The following is an 18,160-nucleotide window of genomic DNA, read 5'->3' on the forward strand; positions in this document are numbered from 1 at the left end:
TAGCTTCCTCCACCGGGTGGAGGGTCTCTCCCTTAGAGATAGGGTGAGAAGCTCTGTCACCCGGGAGGAACTCAAAGTAAAGCTGCTGCTCCTCCACATGGAGAGGAACCAGTTGAGGTGGTTCAGACATCTGGTTAGGATGCCACCCGAACGCCTCCCTAGGAGGTGTTTAGGGCACGTCCGACCGGTAGGAGGCCACGGGGAAGACCTAGGACACATTGGGAAGACTATGTCTCCTGGCTGGCCTGGGAACGCCTCGGGATCCCTCTGGAGGAGCTGGATGAAGTGGCTGGGGAGAGGGAAGTCTGGGCTTCCCTACTTAGGCTGCTGCCCCCGCGACCCAACCTCGAATAAGCGGAAGAAGATAGATGGATGGATGGATGACACATTTGGCAAATTCCAAACAGCTTGTTTGGAGGAAGTATGAACGAAGGCAAGATTGTTCCTTGGCCTTGAACGGAACAGAGCGCCCAGATAAGGCATATCTGACGAGTACATTCAGCCAAGGTGGAAGGTGTTTCTCCTACAGTGGCCTGGAACAACTGGGGTTTAGACTGATGCAGGCATTAGTCATAGTCCTGGAACAACTGGGGTTTGGGCTGATGCAGGGCTTTGTCATAGTCCTGGAACAACTGGGGTTTGGACTGATGCAGGGCTCAGTCATAGTCCTGGAACAACTGGGGTTTGGACTGATGCAGGGCTTAGTCATAGTCCTGGAACAACTGGGATTTGGGCTCATGCAGGGCTTAGTCATAGTCCTGGAACAACTGGGGTTTGGACTGATGCAGGGCTTAGTCATAGTCCTGGAACAACTGGGGTTTGGACTGATGCAGGGCTTAGTCATAGTCCTGGAACAACTGGGGTTTGGACTGATGCAGGGCTTAGTCATAGTCCTGGAACAACTGGGGTTTGGACTGATGCAGGGCTTAGTCATAGTCCTGGAACAACTGGGGTTTGGACTGATGCAGGGCTTAGTCATAATCCTGGAACAACTGGGGTTTGGACTGATGCAGGGCTTAGTCATAGTCCTGGAACAACAGGGGTTTGGACTCATGCAGGGCTTAGTCATATTCCTGGAACAACTAGGGTTTGGACTGATGCAGGGCTTTGTCATAGACCTGGAACAACTGGGGTTTGGACTCATGCAGGGCTTAGTCATATTCCTGGAACAACTGGGGTTTGGACTGATGCAGGGCTTAGTCATAGTCCTGGAACAACTGGGGTTTTGACTGATACAGGGCTTAGTCATAGTCCTGGAACAACTGGGGTTTGGGCTGATGCAGGGGTTAGTCATAGTCCTGGAACAACTGGGGTTTGGGCTGATGCAGGGCTTAGTCATAGTCCTGGAACAACTGGGGTTTGGGCTGATGCAGGGCTTGGTCATAGAGGAAGTATGAACGAAGGCAAGATTGTTTTATAAATATCTCCACAATGCCTCCAAGGTTTGATTTTAAACCTATGCAGATCCCAAATACATAGAAACCGGTACCAATAGGTAAGAAACGTTGGTTTTGCATAATATGTCCCCTTGAACGGTACATTAATACCTGACTATGTGCTACTTTGCATACTTAGAGCAGAGGATCATTATTTCAGTTTTATCTGAGATTAATAGTAAGCATTTCGAAGTCTTACAGTCCTTAAAGTCTTGAATACATACCTGAAGTTTGAATAGCTGACTAGTTTCTCGTTGACAAAGTTGTGTGTCATCTGCGTAGCCGTGAACGTTCAGAGAGTGCGTTCTAATAAAACTGAATATGTAACGACTGAACAGTATTGGTCCAAGCACGCAGCCGTTTGGGATGCCGTGACTAACTTTAACACGTACAGAACTGTAGGTGGGAGGGATGGGAATGGAAAACAGCTTCTCGTTTCCAGGGTTTCCCTTCTTTGGAATCATTTTACAGTTTGGCAAACAATTCCCTTATCGATTCCTGTAGGCGCGAATGACGCCACCGTAGGAGAAACACCTTCCACCTTGGCTGAATGTACTCGTCAGATATGCCTTATCTGGGCGCTCTGTTCCGTTCAAGGCCAAGGAACAAAGTATCCCGGCTGTTGCTATGGTAACGTCTGCTCAAGCACACATAGCATATTTCCTAGATACATTGCCATCCAAGACGGTTCAGGTGAGTTAAACATAAAAAGGATTGGGTTAGCATGAACAAAAGTGTGTTGTATTTTCCCCCCCCGAGACCAATTTGTATTCATTTTAGTTCTCATTTAATTTGTGTTTTCTTGGCCCCTGCAGATGGCTACACTACTGATGATATTGAGTTCTACTGGCAGGGAGGAAGCAATGCAGGATCAGTGACTGGAGTGGAGAACATTGAGTTACCCCAATTTTCAATCATAGACTACCAAACGCTGTCCACAAAAGCTGTGTTTGCCACAGGTAAGTTGAAAGATTCCTCCAATTGAATTTTGCCTATCCACTTTTTCGGGTGGCGTGGGCAGCTGTGTTAGTTGGAGACCACAGACTTCCCTGGTCTGGCCACCTACTCCAGTTAAACCAGGAGGCCAGGGGCATTCCTAGGGGACTTGTGAGACGGTTTTGTTTCTGGGCCACACCAAGGATGCGCCCTAAAGGATGCCAATACTTGAGCCACCACCTTGATGTCTAGCAGGTGGTGTGGGGGTGATTTGTCACTAAATGTGTTTATGGAGAGAGAGTCTCAGGTCTGGATCGGTGTTGGACAGCTACGCTACATATTTACATTGCTTGGTGGCCATACACTTTTTCTTTTTCCAATGGTACAGTAATAAGAGCATTCTCGCCTAGTAACATAATTACTCCAATCGTTTATGGCTCAAGTTTATGAAGGTCCCATCTAGGGATGTCCCGGTCCAGGTTTTTGCACTTCCGATCCGATACCGATATTGTTTTTGCATTTCCGATCCGATACCGACCGATACCGATACTGACCGATACTGGCCTATCCGAGCATGTATTAAAGTTTAAAGTTATTTAGCCTACTTAGTTGTCAGAATCATGTTGAAAAGGGTTTTAGTACTCTTGATAACAACTAGCCAGCTGAATTAGGGGAGTTTGAATAATACACAATGGTTGGTAACAAGAAACTGACCTGTTTATTCAAGGATAAACACAAAATAGACAAAATTATACATGACAAACAGAAATGGCATCATTGAACTAGGGCTGGGCGATATGGCCTTTTTTTAATATTGCCATATTATAAGGCCATATTGCGATACACGATATATATCTCGATATTTTGCCTTAGCCTTGAATGAACACTTGATGCATATAATCACAGCAGTATGATGATTCTATGTGTTTGGATTGATTGATTGAGACTTTTATTAGTAGGTTGCACAGTGAAGTACATATTCCGTACAATTGACCACTAAATGGTAACACACCAATAAGTTTTTCAACTTGTTTAAGTCGGGGTCCACTTAAATTGATTCATGATACAGATATATACTATCAGATATATACTATCATCATAATACAGTCATCACACAAGATAAACACATTGAATTATTGACATTATTTATAATCCGGGGGGGGGGGGGCGCCGGATGTAAGTGTCAAAAAGACAGCCAAAAGAGTTTGATATGAGAATAAATCTAAAGTTAAAATATAGGGTAGAAATGCACCCATTTGCAGGAAATGTAGTCTTGATTTTCAAAATGTTCTTTCAAGGCTTGCATGTCTACATTAAAACATTCTTCTTCATACTGCATTAATATATGCTACTTTTAAACTTTCATGCAGAGAAGGAAATCACAACTAAAAAAAATCACTAATTTTTTCATACGGTGTTGATCTGGAAATTTTTGCCTCAGCATTTTGATGGTGTGGACGTGTGGCACCGAATGGAGATAAGCGTCTCAACAGACGTCACAATATTTGAACAATGATGACGAAAACTGTTTTCTCTGTCGTGTCCGTGTGTCGAAAATTGTTATGCGCTTATTTTTTTATTTGATTTTGTGCGTGGCATAGATTTGCTATGCGCAGAGGACGTTTGAGCAAGCGCGCACCTTAGCGGCTGCGTTATCATCACAGCTAACGTTAGCCATGCCGCTACCTCGCTGGGAGAGGACGTATACGTAGGTGACGTGTGTCGTGACAGTATGTGACGTATGACGTGACAGTATGTGACGTATGACGTGACAGTATGTGACGTATGTAAGAAGGTGCGCTTGCTGTCTGTGAGAGGGAGACACAGGAAAGAGTGAGAAGAGCCTGTCGTGTAATGCCAGCAGCTAAAAGCTACTGCGTGAGAATTGTGGATGTGTTGAAGGTGTGCTGGAAAATGCGGAACGGAAATAGGGAGCATCAGAAAAGTGGAATGTATTATTTAAATAGGTGCGTTGGAAAACACGGACCGGAGTTTTTTTTAAACTGGATCTGGATCGGCATTTTCCCATGCCTTGCCGATACGCATTTTTTTGCAAATATCGGCAGCCGATCCGATCCAAATATTGGATCGGGACATCCCTAGTCCCATCATGACCAAGAGCTGCAGAAACCTATTGGATCAGCCCAGAAACTCAGTGACCTGTAGTGTATTTTGATAGTTTTGCTTGAACAGTAACCCTAATGTGGGCCTGATGCTTTTATAAATGATGCAAACCTATGTTGAAAAATGTCTCTCCAATCACACCGTCATCTCCTGTCTTCACAGGTTCGTATCCACGGCTTTCATTGAGCTTCAAGCTGAAACGAAACATCGGTTATTTTATCCTGCAAACCTACATGCCCTCCATCCTGATCACTATCTTGTCATGGGTCTCCTTCTGGATCAACTATGATGCCTCAGCTGCCAGAGTCGCTTTGGGTCAGTGACATTTTAATGTTATCGTCGTGCGTCAGTGCATATAAAAGTGTAAGTGAGGTGTAACCAGGGGGGGGACTTTATATATTTGCATCTCAATAAATACTTGGACGAAAGAAAAACCTCCTTATCAACATGCTGACTGGGAAATATAGCCTTTGGTTTTACTGTAGATGAAGGTGATGAGGACATACATACATATATACATATATACATATATATATATATACAGGTAAAAGCCAGTAAATTAGAATATTTTGAAAAACTTGATTTATTTCAGTAATTGCATTCAAAAGGTGTAACTTGTACATTATATTTATTCATTGCACACAGACTGATGCATTCAAATGTTTATTTCATTTAATTTTGATGATTTGAAGTGGCAACAAATGAAAATCCAAAATTCCGTGTGTCACAAAATTAGAATATTACTTAAGGCTAAAACAAAAAAGGGATTTTTAGAAATGTTGGCCAACTGAAAAGTATGAAAATGAAAAATATGAGCATGTACAATACTCAATACTTGGTTGGAGCTCCTTTTGCCTCAATTACTGCGTTAATGCGGCGTGGCATGGAGTCGATGAGTTTCTGGCACTGCTCAGGTGTTATGAGAGCCCAGGTTGCTCTGATAGTGGCCTTCAACTCTTCTGCGTTTTTGGGTCTGGCATTCTGCATCTTCCTTTTCACAATACCCCACAGATTTTCTATGGGGCTAAGGTCAGGGGAGTTGGCGGGCCAATTTAGAACAGAAATACCATGGTCCGTAAACCAGGCACGGGTAGATTTTGCGCTGTGTGCAGGCGCCAAGTCCTGTTGGAACTTGAAATCTCCATCTCCATAGAGCAGGTCAGCAGCAGGAAGCATGAAGTGCTCTAAAACTTGCTGGTAGACGGCTGCGTTGACCCTGGATCTCAGGAAACAGAGTGGACCGACACCAGCAGATGACATGGCACCCCAAACCATCACCCAACCATGCAAATTTTGCATTTCCTTTGGAAATCGAGGTCCCAGAGTCTGGAGGAAGACAGGAGAGGCACAGGATCCACGTTGCCTGAAGTCTAGTGTAAAGTTTCCACCATCAGTGATGGTTTGGGGTGCCATGTCATCTGCTGGTGTCGGTCCACTCTGTTTCCTGAGATCCAGGGTCAACGCAGCCGTCTACCAGCAAGTTTTAGAGCACTTCATGCTTCCTGCTGCTGACCTGCTCTATGGAGATGGAGATTTCAAGTTCCAACAGGACTTGGCGCCTGCACACAGCGCAAAATCTACCCGTGCCTGGTTTACGGACCATGGTATTTCTGTTCTAAATTGGCCCGCCAACTCCCCTGACCTTAGCCCCATAGAAAATCTGTGGGGTATTGTGAAAAGGAAGATGCAGAATGCCAGACCCAAAAACGCAGAAGAGTTGAAGGCCACTATCAGAGCAACCTGGGCTCTCATAACACCTGAGCAGTGCCAGAAACTCATCGACTCCATGCCACGCCGCATTAACGCAGTAATTGAGGCAAAAGGAGCTCCAACCAAGTATTGAGTATTGTACATGCTCATATTTTTCATTTTCATACTTTTCAGTTGGCCAACATTTCTAAAAATCCCTTTTTTGTATTAGCCTTAAGTAATATTCTAATTTTGTGACACACGGAATTTTGGATTTTCATTTGTTGCCACTTCAAATCATCAAAATTAAATGAAATAAACATTTGAATGCATCAGTCTGTGTGCAATGAATAAATATAATGTACAAGTTACACCTTTTGAATGCAATTACTGAAATAAATCAAGTTTTTCAAAATATTCTAATTTACTGGCTTTTACCTGTATATTCAGTGTTTCCCACAGGACAGGCATCTATTTGTGGTGGTGTGGTCGGGGGGTGGCGGCGGCAGCGGCGATGACCAAGAACGCGGAGTTGGAATAAAATTACAACATTTTATGTACATATTTATATACAGATTTGAACAATTAGTGATCCACTGAAATATATTTATTAATTGTGGTTCTTACAAAAAAAATATCTTGTAAAATATAAAAGCTAAAATGTCTCTTAAAGCTCTGCCCCTTTAATTAGTGAATACTAAATCATTTAACTTTAGCCTACTACTACAACCATATTATTTACCAGCTACATGAAGTGAAACAGAGGCAGAGGTGTCCTGCCACAGTCAGTCAACCTCCCCCTCCTCCTCCTCCTGCTGCTGCTGAACAGGTCGCACCTGTGGTCCGGACTGTAGGCCTACCTCCTCTCCAAGTCGAGCCCTTTTCGGCCGTTGAAAATATTTTTCTATACTCATCTGTGTGAAGGAGTGAACATCCAACATTAGAATTGATTACTAACGAGCAGAAGCGCTCTATGTACAGTGCCGTCTAACCTTAAGCGGCAGCAGCTCAACACATGCAGGGTTCAACGTTAAGGTTTTTTTTCTACTTGCCCGACTTCTCAAATCTACTTGCCCCAATATTTTTACTTGTCCTGCCTAGGTTTTTTTCTGGCTGTGTAGTGCTCATGGCTTATATCTTACTAAAATCCTTCCCGTTGACTATTTACAACACTACAGTATTTATTATTATTATTATTATCTATAATTACATTTAAATGGCATTGCATACATGTAAAATTAAATGCTATTCCACATTATTTGACCAGTAGCAGTTACACCCATCTGAACAGGTCAGCCACCTGTTTAAAGCCCGATCACAGTTGAAATCTTGAAATGAAGGGCCTTTAATGGCCAAAACATTAACCTGGACAACATTTTAACAGCTGGTTGGCTCAGATTGTATTCTTTTCATTGCATTCACATGCTGCAGTGGACAGTGGACAATTTAGCTTCAGTCCATGTGTGTTTATTGACAACAGGGTTATAACCTGGACACGTTGAACACTGATATTATATTATATATACACTATATTTCCAAAAGTATTTGGGCACCTGCCTTTACTCACATATGAACTTGAAGTGCCATCCCATGGAATTGTCCAACATTTTTTGGTTTCCTGGAGCATTCAAAGTTCCTTTCACTGGAACTAAGGTGCCAAGCCCAACTCCTGAAAAGCCAACCCCACACCATAATTCCTCCTCCACCAAATTTCACACTCGACACAATGCAGTCCGAAATGTAGCGTTCTCCTGGCAGCCTCCAAACCCAGACTGGTCCATCAGATTGCCAGATGGTAAAGCGTGATTCATTACTCCAGAGAAGGTGTCTCCACTGCTCTAGAGTCCAGTGGTGATGTCCTTTACACCACTGCATCCCACGCTTTGCATTGGACCTGGTGATGTATGGCTTAGATCAGGGGTAGGGAACCTATGGCTCTTTTGATGACTGCATCTGGCTCTCAGATAAATCGTAGCTGTCATTGCTTAACACGATGAGTAATGAATAATTCCGCTGGTAATCACAGTGCTAAAAATAACCACGTATCAACCAGACTACAAAGCCATCAGCAAAACCATGCAGCACCAGAAGTCGCACTAATGGTAAGAAGTATTTTATTTATTATTGGTTAGCTTCACAATAACACTGTTATTAAAAATAATAAGAAAGTTATTATACTTTAAAAATGTTGGTCTAACTTAAAAATGCACGCATTTAGTTGTTTTCAGTGTTAAAAATTTTTTATACGGCTCTTACAGAAATACATTTGAAAATATTTTGCTTTCATGGCTCTCTCAGCCAAAAAGGTTCCCGACCCCTGGCTTAGATACAGCTGCTCGGCCATGAAAAGGAGCCGTATGGTGGACATAAAGGACTTGTTATTGGTGTAGATTTGAACCCTTCTACTGGGAATAATCATCTCTACAAAAGGCAGAATTTGAGCAAATGACATTAGTGGTCTTGATCTTTGAGCAAAGTTCCTGTGAATGCCATGACGCGGCAGTTCATGAAGTCCTTCTAAAGGCAGACATTTCCCCGAAGTTTGTCGACTTTATTCCTGAACGCTGCTCCTCAGCTGTCTCTGATTGGCAAACAGGATATATCTACCCCAGGTAGCCAATCAGGATTGTCCATAAAGTATGTTCCTCTGGACCGATCATCTTCCATTGTTAGTTTACTGGCTACGCTACTGAGGTGTTTGCTTTCTGTGCACTCCTCAGCTGCACTAGTTTTTGTTTATCTATCCATCCATCCATCTGCTTCCGCTTATCCGAGGTCGGGTCGCGGGGGCAGCAGCCTAAGCAGGGAAGCCCAGACTTCCCTCTCCCCAGCCACTTCGTCCAGCTCCTCCCGGGGGATCCCGAGGCGTTCCCAGGCCAGCCGGGAGACATAGTCTTCCCAACGTGTCCTGGGTCTTTCCCGTGGCCTCCTACCGGTTGGACGTGCCCTAAACACCTCCCGAGGGAGGTGATCGGGTGGCATCTTGACCAGATGCCCGAACCACCTCATCTGGCTCCTCTCGATGTGGAGGAGCAGCGGCTTTACTTTGAGCTCCCCCCGGATGGCAGAGCTTCTCACCCTATCTCTAAGGGAGAGACCCGCCACCTGGCGGACGAAACTCATTTCGGCCGCTTGTACCCGTGATCTTGTCCTTTCGGTCATAACCCAAAGCTCATGACCATAGGTGAGGATGGGAACGTAGATCGACCGGTAAATTGAGAGCTTTGCCTTCCGGCTCAGCTCCTTCTTCACCACAACGGATCGATACAGCGTCCGCATTACTGAAGATGCCGCACCGATCCGCCTGTCGATCTCACGATCCACTCTTCCCTCATTCGTGAACAAGACTCCGGGGTACTTGAACTCCTCCTCTTGGGGCAGGGTCTCCTCCCCAACCCGGAGATGGCACTCCACCCTTTTCCGGGCGAGAACCATGGACTCGGACTTGGAGGTGCTGATTCTCATCCCAGTCGCTTCACACTCGGCTGCGAACCGATCCAGCGAGAGCTGAAGATCCTGGCCAGATGAAGCCATCAGGACCACATCATCTGCAAAAAGCAGAGACCTAATCCTGCAGCCACCAAACCAGATCCCCTCAACGCCTTGACTGCGCCTAGAAATTCTGTCCATAAAAGTTATGAACAGAATGGGTGACAAAGGGCAGCCTTGGCGGAGTCCAACCCTCACTGGAAACGTGTCCGACTTACTGCCGGCAATGCGGACCAAGCTCTGACACTGATCATACAGGGAGCGGACCGCCAGAATCAGACAGTCCGATACCCCATACTCTCTGAGCACTCCCCACAGGACTTCCCGAGGGACACGGTCGAATGCCTTCTCCAAGTCCACAAAGCACATGTAGACTGGTTGGGCAAACTCCCATGCACCCTCAAGGACCCTGCCGAGAGTATAGAGCTGGTCCACAGTTCCACGACCAGGACGAAAACCACACTGTTCCTCCTGAATCTGAGGTTCGACTATCCGGCGTAGCCTCCTCTCCAGTACACCTGAATAGACCTTACTTTTTGTTTTTGTGCCAATAAATGAACGTTTTACCTGCACACACCGTAGGGTCACGTTGCAAGCAACACTGCCAGCTGGTTGGAAAGCTCCTATAAATATTCCTTGTGTCTTTTACAACCTCACATGGAGGGTTATTTCCAAATAATGGTGAATCTGCAGTGTTTCACTGACCTCCCTTGTTCCTTTTCTTTTTTCTGCAGGCATAACTACGGTGCTGACCATGACCACCATAAATACCCACCTAAGGGAGACACTTCCTAAGATTCCATACGTCAAGGCAATCGATATCTACTTGATGGGCTGCTTTTTCTTTGTATTCCTGGCTTTACTGGAATACGCTTTTGTCAACTATATTTTCTTCGGTCGAGGTCCTCACCTGCAGAAGAAAGTGGCGGAAAAGGCCGCCAAGTCCATCATTGACAATAAGAGCAGACTGGAGAGCAGCAAAGTACAGGTAACTAACAAAATTAATGAAGTTTACACTAGAGCTGCACGATTACCGTATTTTTCGGAGTATAAGTCGCACCGGAGTATAAGTCGCACCTGCCGAAAATGCATAATAAAGAAGGAAAAAAACATATATAAGTCGCAATGGAGCCCGGCCAAACTATGAAAAAAACTGCGACTTATAGTCCGAAAAATACGGTAATCACAATTGAGGTTTTAGCTTGAAGAGGCAATTCCTGAAGGAATTGCGTGTGAATGCTCCAATGCTGAAGTTGAAGTGAAATGCTGACAGAATGTAGTATGAATGTAGGAATAGTTTGAATGTTGGAATGTGGAAGAGTTGGAATTTCCAGGAAAACAGGAATCTGGTTTGGAATTTGGGAAAGTGTTACCGATTCTGTTCATAACTTTTATGGACAGAATTTCTAGGCGCAGTCAAGGCGTTGAGGGGATCTGGTTTGGTGGCTGCAGGATTAGGTCTCTGCTTTTTGCAGATGATGTGGTCCTGATGGCTTCATCTGGCCAGGATCTTCAGCTCTCGCTGGATCGGTTCGCAGCCGAGTGTGAAGCGACTGGGATGAGAATCAGCACCTCCAAGTCCGAGTCCATGGTTCTCGCCCGGAAAAGGGTGGAGTGCCATCTCCGGGTTGGGGAGGAGATCTTGCCCCAAGTGGAGGAGTTCAAGTACCTCGGAGTCTTGTTCACGAGTGGGGGAAGAGTGGATCGTGAGATCGACAGGCGGATCGGTGCGGCGTCTTCAGTAATGCGGACGCTGTATCGATCCGTTGTGGTGAAGAAGGAGCTGAGCCGGAAGGCAAAGCTCTCAATTTACCGGTCGATCTACGTTCCCATCCTCACCTATGGTCATGAGCTTTGGGTTATGACCGAAAGGACAAGATCACGGGTACAAGCGGCCAAAATGAGTTTCCTCCGCCGGGTGGCGGGGCTCTCCCTTAGAGATAGGGTGAGAAGCTCTGCCATCCGGGAGGAGCTCAAAGTAAAGCCGCTGCTCCTCCACATGGAGAGGAGCCAGATGAGGTGGTTCGGGCATCTGGTCAGGATGCCACCCGAACGCCTCCCTAGGGAGGTGTTTAGGGCACGTCCGACCGGTAGGAGGCCGCGGGGAAGACCCAGGACACGTTGGGAAGACTATGTCTCCCGGCTGGCCTGGGAACGCCTCGGGGTCCCACAGGAAGAGCTGGACGAAGTGGCTGGGGAGAGGGAAGTCTGGGCTTCCCTGCTTAGGCTGCTGCCCCCGCGACCCGACCTCGGATAAGCGGAAGAAGATGGATGGATGGATGGATGGTTAGTTAGAATGTCCAGGATGATTGGAATGTGTTAATGTTGGAATGTTTGAAAAGGTTGAAAATTTGGGAATTGTGCAGCTTGGAAAATTGTCCCATTCATTTCAATGGGAACTTCCAGGAAATTTGGAGATAAGCGGGATTTTTTGAAAATGATTAGGAGCATGAATGTCCTGAATGAGTTGAATTGGTTGGTGTTGGAATTGTTTAAATCAGTCAAGAAATGTTGAAGTAGTAACAGTTTTTTTAATTGAAAAATGGTATTACGGAATATCGGTAAAACTGGGAATGTTTTTAGTTCCTAAACCAACTTGGTTTTTTTTGTCCTGACTAAAAGGAATGTTTTGACAGTGGAACGGTTGAAATGGAATGAAAAATGTAAAAGGAGTAGTCGCACTGAAAAACGTTGGAAATAAGGTTAGAAAAAAGCAGGAATTCCTGGTAATTTGTTGAATGTGGGGAAAATGGTTGTTTGAATTTCCAGGATTAAAGGGGAACATTATCACAATTTCAGAATGGTTAAAACCATTAAAAATCAGTTCCCGGTGGCTTATTATATTTTTCGAAGTTTTTTTCAAAATTTTACCCATCACGCAATATCCCTAAAAAAAGCTTCAAAGTGCCTGATTTTAACCATCGTTATATACACCCGTCCATTTGCCTGTGACGTCACATAGTGAAGCCAACACAAACAAACATGGCGCATAGAACAGCAAGCTATAGCGACATTAGCTCGGATTCAGACTCGGATTTCAGCGGCTTAAGCGATTCAACAGATTATGCATGTATTGAAACGGATGGTTGTAGTGTGGAGGCAGGTAGCGAAAACCAAATTGAAGAAGAAACTGAAGCTATTGAGCCATATCGGTTTGAACCGTATGCAAGCGAAACCGACGAAAAACGACACGACAGCCAGCGACACGGGAGAAAGCGAGGACGAATTCGGCGATCGCCTTCTAACCAACGATTGGTATGTGTTTGTTTGGCATTAAAGGAAACTAACAACTATGAACTAGGTTTACAGCATATGAAATACATTTGGCAACAACATGCACTTTGAGAGTGCAGACAGCCCAATTTTCATCAATGAATATATTCTGTAGACATACCCTCATGTCAGCAGGCCAGGGAAGCTAGGGTCGATATTCTTCTCTTGATCATCTTCGGGACGGTGTGAGCCAAGACATCCAGGGGGTTTAGCTCGCTCGTCTGCGGGAACAAACTGCCGCCATTGCTTGCCGTGCTAGCGAGTTCCTTTGTCCCTGAATTGCTCACACTCCGGCAGATTCAATGGGGGTCTGGCGGCAGATTTCTTTGACTTTATGGTTGGAAATGCATCTGCTTTGAGTGTCGCAGGATATCCACACATTCTTGCCATCTCTGTCGTAGCATAGCTTTGGTGGGTAAAGTGTGCGGAACAAACGTCCAATTTCTTGCCACTTTGGCATCTTTGGGCAACTTGAATCCGTCCCTGTTGGTGTTGTTACACCCTCCGACAACACACCGACGAGGCATGATGTCTCCAAGGTACGGAAAACAGTCGAAAAAACGGAAAATAACAGAGCTGATTTGACTCGGTGTTTGAGAAAATGGCGGATTGCTTCCCGATGCTCCGAGAGCGAATACTAGAAAGGCGTTTAATTCGCCAAAATTCACCCATTTAGAGTTCGGAAATCGGTTAAAAAAATATATGGTCTTTTTTCTGCAACATCAAGGTATATATTCACGCTTACATAGGTCTGCTGATAATGTTCCCCTTTAATTGAATGTGTTGAAGGTGGAACGGTTTGAATCGGTCGAAAAATGTGGGAATTGTGGAAGTTTGAAAAATAGACAATTCATTTTGAATGGGCACATCTCCCTAAAGACTAGGAATTCTAGGAAATCCCGGATTTTTTTTAATTTTTTATAATTGTTGAAAGGGAGCACTCAATTCCTGAACAGGCTGAATATTTTGAAGTTGGCACAGTTTGAATCGGATGAAAAATGTGGGAGTTGTGGAACTTTGAAAAATGTCCCATACTTTTCAATGGAAATTTGGGAATAGGTGCATTATTGTTTGTGCTATGGCGCCATCTTTTGGACGACTCGGCTCACTGCAAGTGCTGCATTGCCCTTCCGTTTAGACTAAGCTTAACCGGAAGTAGAAGTGCCGTTCAGTCTGCTCGCCGTCCGTACTTCATTCATCACGCCAAGCAACGTTTGTAAGTTTTACAATACATCTAAAACAATTCTAACTTACGAAATCGTCCCACGTGTGAAGTCTGTAGGAGTGTTTTCATGCATATTTGTACGCGCTGTCGTAATGTAATCAAACTAGGGTCGTTAGCATTAGCTAATATGCTAACACGATTACCAGTGTCCGTGTTAGTAATATTAAATTACAAAGGCATTCTTTTTGTTTTGTTTCAGTTTCGCCGCTGGCCAGACAATCTTTAGAGACTTTGCTCCAGAGAATTTTGCCAGTAAAGTTGACTCAGTTTTCCCGGAGCAAATTACCCATGCCCTAAAGTCTTGACCAAACAAGTTCCTATCTTCCTGCATGCGCACACTCAAGCTTCTAAAAATCTGGAGAAGAGCATTAGTGGTCGCCATCCCAAAGCCGAAGAAGCCACCGGAGAATCCAAAGAGTTATAGACCCATCTCTCTATAGTGTATCCCCTTCAAGATCTTGGCGAGACTAATGTACGCCTGTGTCGAACCTGTTGATTGATCTCCTGCCTCCTCAGGAACAAGCTGGATTTCGATGCAGAAGATTAACCGTTGACCAAGTTACTCTTCTGACGCAAGAAATTGTGGACAGTTTCTCGGCCAAGAAAAAGGCAGGTGCTGTGTTTGTTGATCTCACAGCAGCCTGCGATACCGTATGACACCGTGGCCTTGCCTGCAAGTTCTGTGCCTACTGCCAGTCAGGAACGTGGTCTCTTTCATCATGGAGCTCGTTCGAAATTGCAGTTTTCAAAAAGCAGGTTGCGACTGCTGAGAAATGGTGTCCCATACAGATCAGTCCTGGCCCCTCTCTTATTCAACATCTACGTACATGACCTGCCAGGTTCTCTCACCCAGGACATGGGTGAGATGGATGTGACTTTAAGGTTTTACTACTTACGTATAAAATACTACACGGTCGAGCTCCAGCCTATCTTGCTTGATTGTATTGTACCATATGTCCCGGCAAGAAATCTGTGTTCAAAGAACTCCGGCTTGTTAGTGATTCCCAGAGCCCCAAAAAGGCTATAGAAGGTTTTCTATTCGGGCTCCAGTACTATGGAATGTTCTAGCAGTAGCAGTTAGAGATGCTACCTCAGTAGAAGCATTTAAGTCCCATCTTAAAACTCATTTGTATACTCTAGCCTTTAAATAGACCCCCATGTTAGACCAGTTGATCTGCCGTTTCTTTTCTGCTCTTCCCCCCTCTCCTTCGTGGAGGGGGGGAGGGAGGGGGGGCACAGGTTCGGTGGCCACGGATGAAGCGCTGGCTGTCCAAAGTCGGGACCCTGGGTAGACCACTCATCTGTGCATAGGTTGGGGACGTCTCTGTACTGCTGACCTGTCTCCGCTCGGGATGGTCTCCCGCTGGCCCCACTATGGACTGGACTTTCATTATTATGTTAGATCCACTATGGACTGGACTCTCACACTATTATGTTAGATCCACTATGGACTGGACTCTCACACTATTATGTTAGATCCACTATGGACTGGACTCTCACAATATTATGTTAGATCCACTATGAACTGGACTCTCACTATTACGTTAGATCCACTATGGACTGGACTCTCACACTATTATGTTAGATCCACTATGGACTGGACTCTCACTATTATGTTAGATCCACTATGGACTGGACTCTCACTATTTTGTTAGATCCACTATGGACTGGACTCTCACACTATTATGTTAGATCCACTATGGACTGGACTCTCACTATTATGTTAGATCCACTATGGACTGGACTCTCACTATTATGTTAGATCCACTATGGACTGGACTCTCACTATTATGTTAGATCCACTATGGACTGGACTCTCACACTATTATGTTAGATCCACTATGGACTGGACTCTCACTATTATGTTAGATCCACTATGGACTGGACTCTCACTATTATTTTAGATCCACTATGGACTGGACTCTCACACTATTATGTTAGATCCACTATGGACTGGACTCTCACTATTATGTTAGATCCACTATGGACTGGACTCTCACTATTTTGTTAGATCCACTATGGACTGGACTCTCACTATTATGTTAGATCCACTATGGACTGGACTCTCACACTATTATGTTAGATCCACTATGGACTGGACTCTCACAATATTATGTTAGATCCACTATGGACTGGACTCTCACTATTATGTTAGATCCACCATGGACTGGACTCTCACTATTATTTTAGATCCACTATGGACTGGACTCTCACTATTATGTTAGATCCACTATGGACTGGACTCTCACACTATTATGTTAGATCCACTATGGACTGGACTCTCACTATTATGTTAGATCCACTATGGACTGGACTCTCACTATTATGTTAGATCCACTATGGACTGGACTCTCACACTATTATGTTAGATCCACTATGGACTGGACTCTCACTATTATGTTAGATCCACTATGGACTGGACTCTCACTATTATGTTAGATCCACTATGGACTGGACTCTCACACTATTATGTTAGATTCACTATGGACTGGACTCTCACAATATTATGTTAGATCCACCATGGACTGGACTCTCACATTATTATGTTAGATCCACTATGGACTGGACTCTCACTATTATGTTAGATCCACTATGGACTGGACTCTCACACTATTATGTTAGATCCACTATGGACTGGACTCTCACTATTATTTTAGATCCACTATGGACTGGACTCTCACACTATTATGTTAGATCCACTATGGACTGGACTCTCACTATTATGTTAGATCCACTATGGACTGGACTCTCACTATTATTTTAGATCCACTATGGACTGGACTCTCACACTATTATGTTAGATCCACTATGGACTGGACTCTCACTATTATGTTAGATCCCCTATGGACATGGACTCTTACTATTATGTTGGATCCACTATGGACTGGACTCTCATTATTATGTTAGATCCACTATGGACTGGACTCTCACACTATTATGTTAGATCCACTATGGACTGGACTCTCACTATTATGTTAGATCCACTATGGACTGGACTCTCACTATTATGTTAGATCCACTATGGACTGGACTCTCACTATTATGTTAGATCCACTATGGACTGGACTCTCACACTATTATGTTAGATTCACTATGGACTGGACTCTCACACTATTATGTTAGATCCACTATGGACTGGACTCTCACACTATTATGTTAGATCCACTATGGACTGGACTCTCACTATTATGTTAGATCCACTATGGACTGGACTCTCACAATATTATGTTAGATCCACTATGGACTGGACTCTCACTATTATGTTAGATCCACTATGGACTGGACTCTCACTATTATGTTAGATCCACTATGGACTGGACTCTCACTATTATGTTAGATCCACTATGGACTGGACTCTCACACTATTATGTTAGATCCACTATGGACTGGACTCTCACAATATTATGTTAGATCCACTATGGACTGGACTCTCACTATTATGTTAGATCCACTATGGACTGGACTCTCACTATTATTTTAGATCCACTATGGACTGGACTCTCACACTATTATGTTAGATCCACTATGGACTGGACTCTCACTATTATGTTAGATCCACTATGGACTGGACTCTCACTATTTTTGTTAGATTCACTATGGACTGGACTCTCACTATTATGTTAGATCCACTATGGACTGGACTCTCACTATTATGTTAGATCCACTATGGACTGAACTCTCACACTATTATGTTAGATCCACTATGGACTGGACTCTCACTATTATGTTAGATTCACTATGGACTGGACTCTCACTATTATGTTAGATCCACTATGGACTGGACTCTCACTATTATTTTAGATCCACTATGGACTGGACTCTCACACTATTATGTTAGATCCACTATGGACTGGACTCTCACTATTATGTTAGATCCACTATGGACTGGACTCTCACTATTATGTTAGATCCACTATGGACTGGACTCTCACTATTATGTTAGATCCACTATGGACTGGACTCTCACACTATTATGTTAGATCCACTA

At 44.3% G+C, this 18,160-nt stretch overlaps 1 protein-coding gene across 1 annotated transcript in view; it reads left to right on the forward strand.

Annotated features, from left to right (window-relative positions):
• Positions 1 to 18,160, forward strand: part of gabrb1 (gamma-aminobutyric acid type A receptor subunit beta1) — a 51,029-nt gene that overhangs the window by 28,132 nt on the left and 4,737 nt on the right. Inside the window, exons 6-8 of the mRNA XM_061986909.2 lie at positions 2,252 to 2,395; positions 4,659 to 4,811; positions 10,409 to 10,662. Coding sequence (XP_061842893.1) covers positions 2,252 to 2,395; positions 4,659 to 4,811; positions 10,409 to 10,662 — 551 coding nt within the window. The remainder of the gene's footprint in view (positions 1 to 2,251; positions 2,396 to 4,658; positions 4,812 to 10,408; positions 10,663 to 18,160) is intronic.

Source organism: Nerophis lumbriciformis, linkage group LG26, assembly GCF_033978685.3.
Source record: "Nerophis lumbriciformis linkage group LG26, RoL_Nlum_v2.1, whole genome shotgun sequence".
Taxonomy (NCBI): Eukaryota; Metazoa; Chordata; class Actinopteri; order Syngnathiformes; family Syngnathidae; genus Nerophis; species Nerophis lumbriciformis.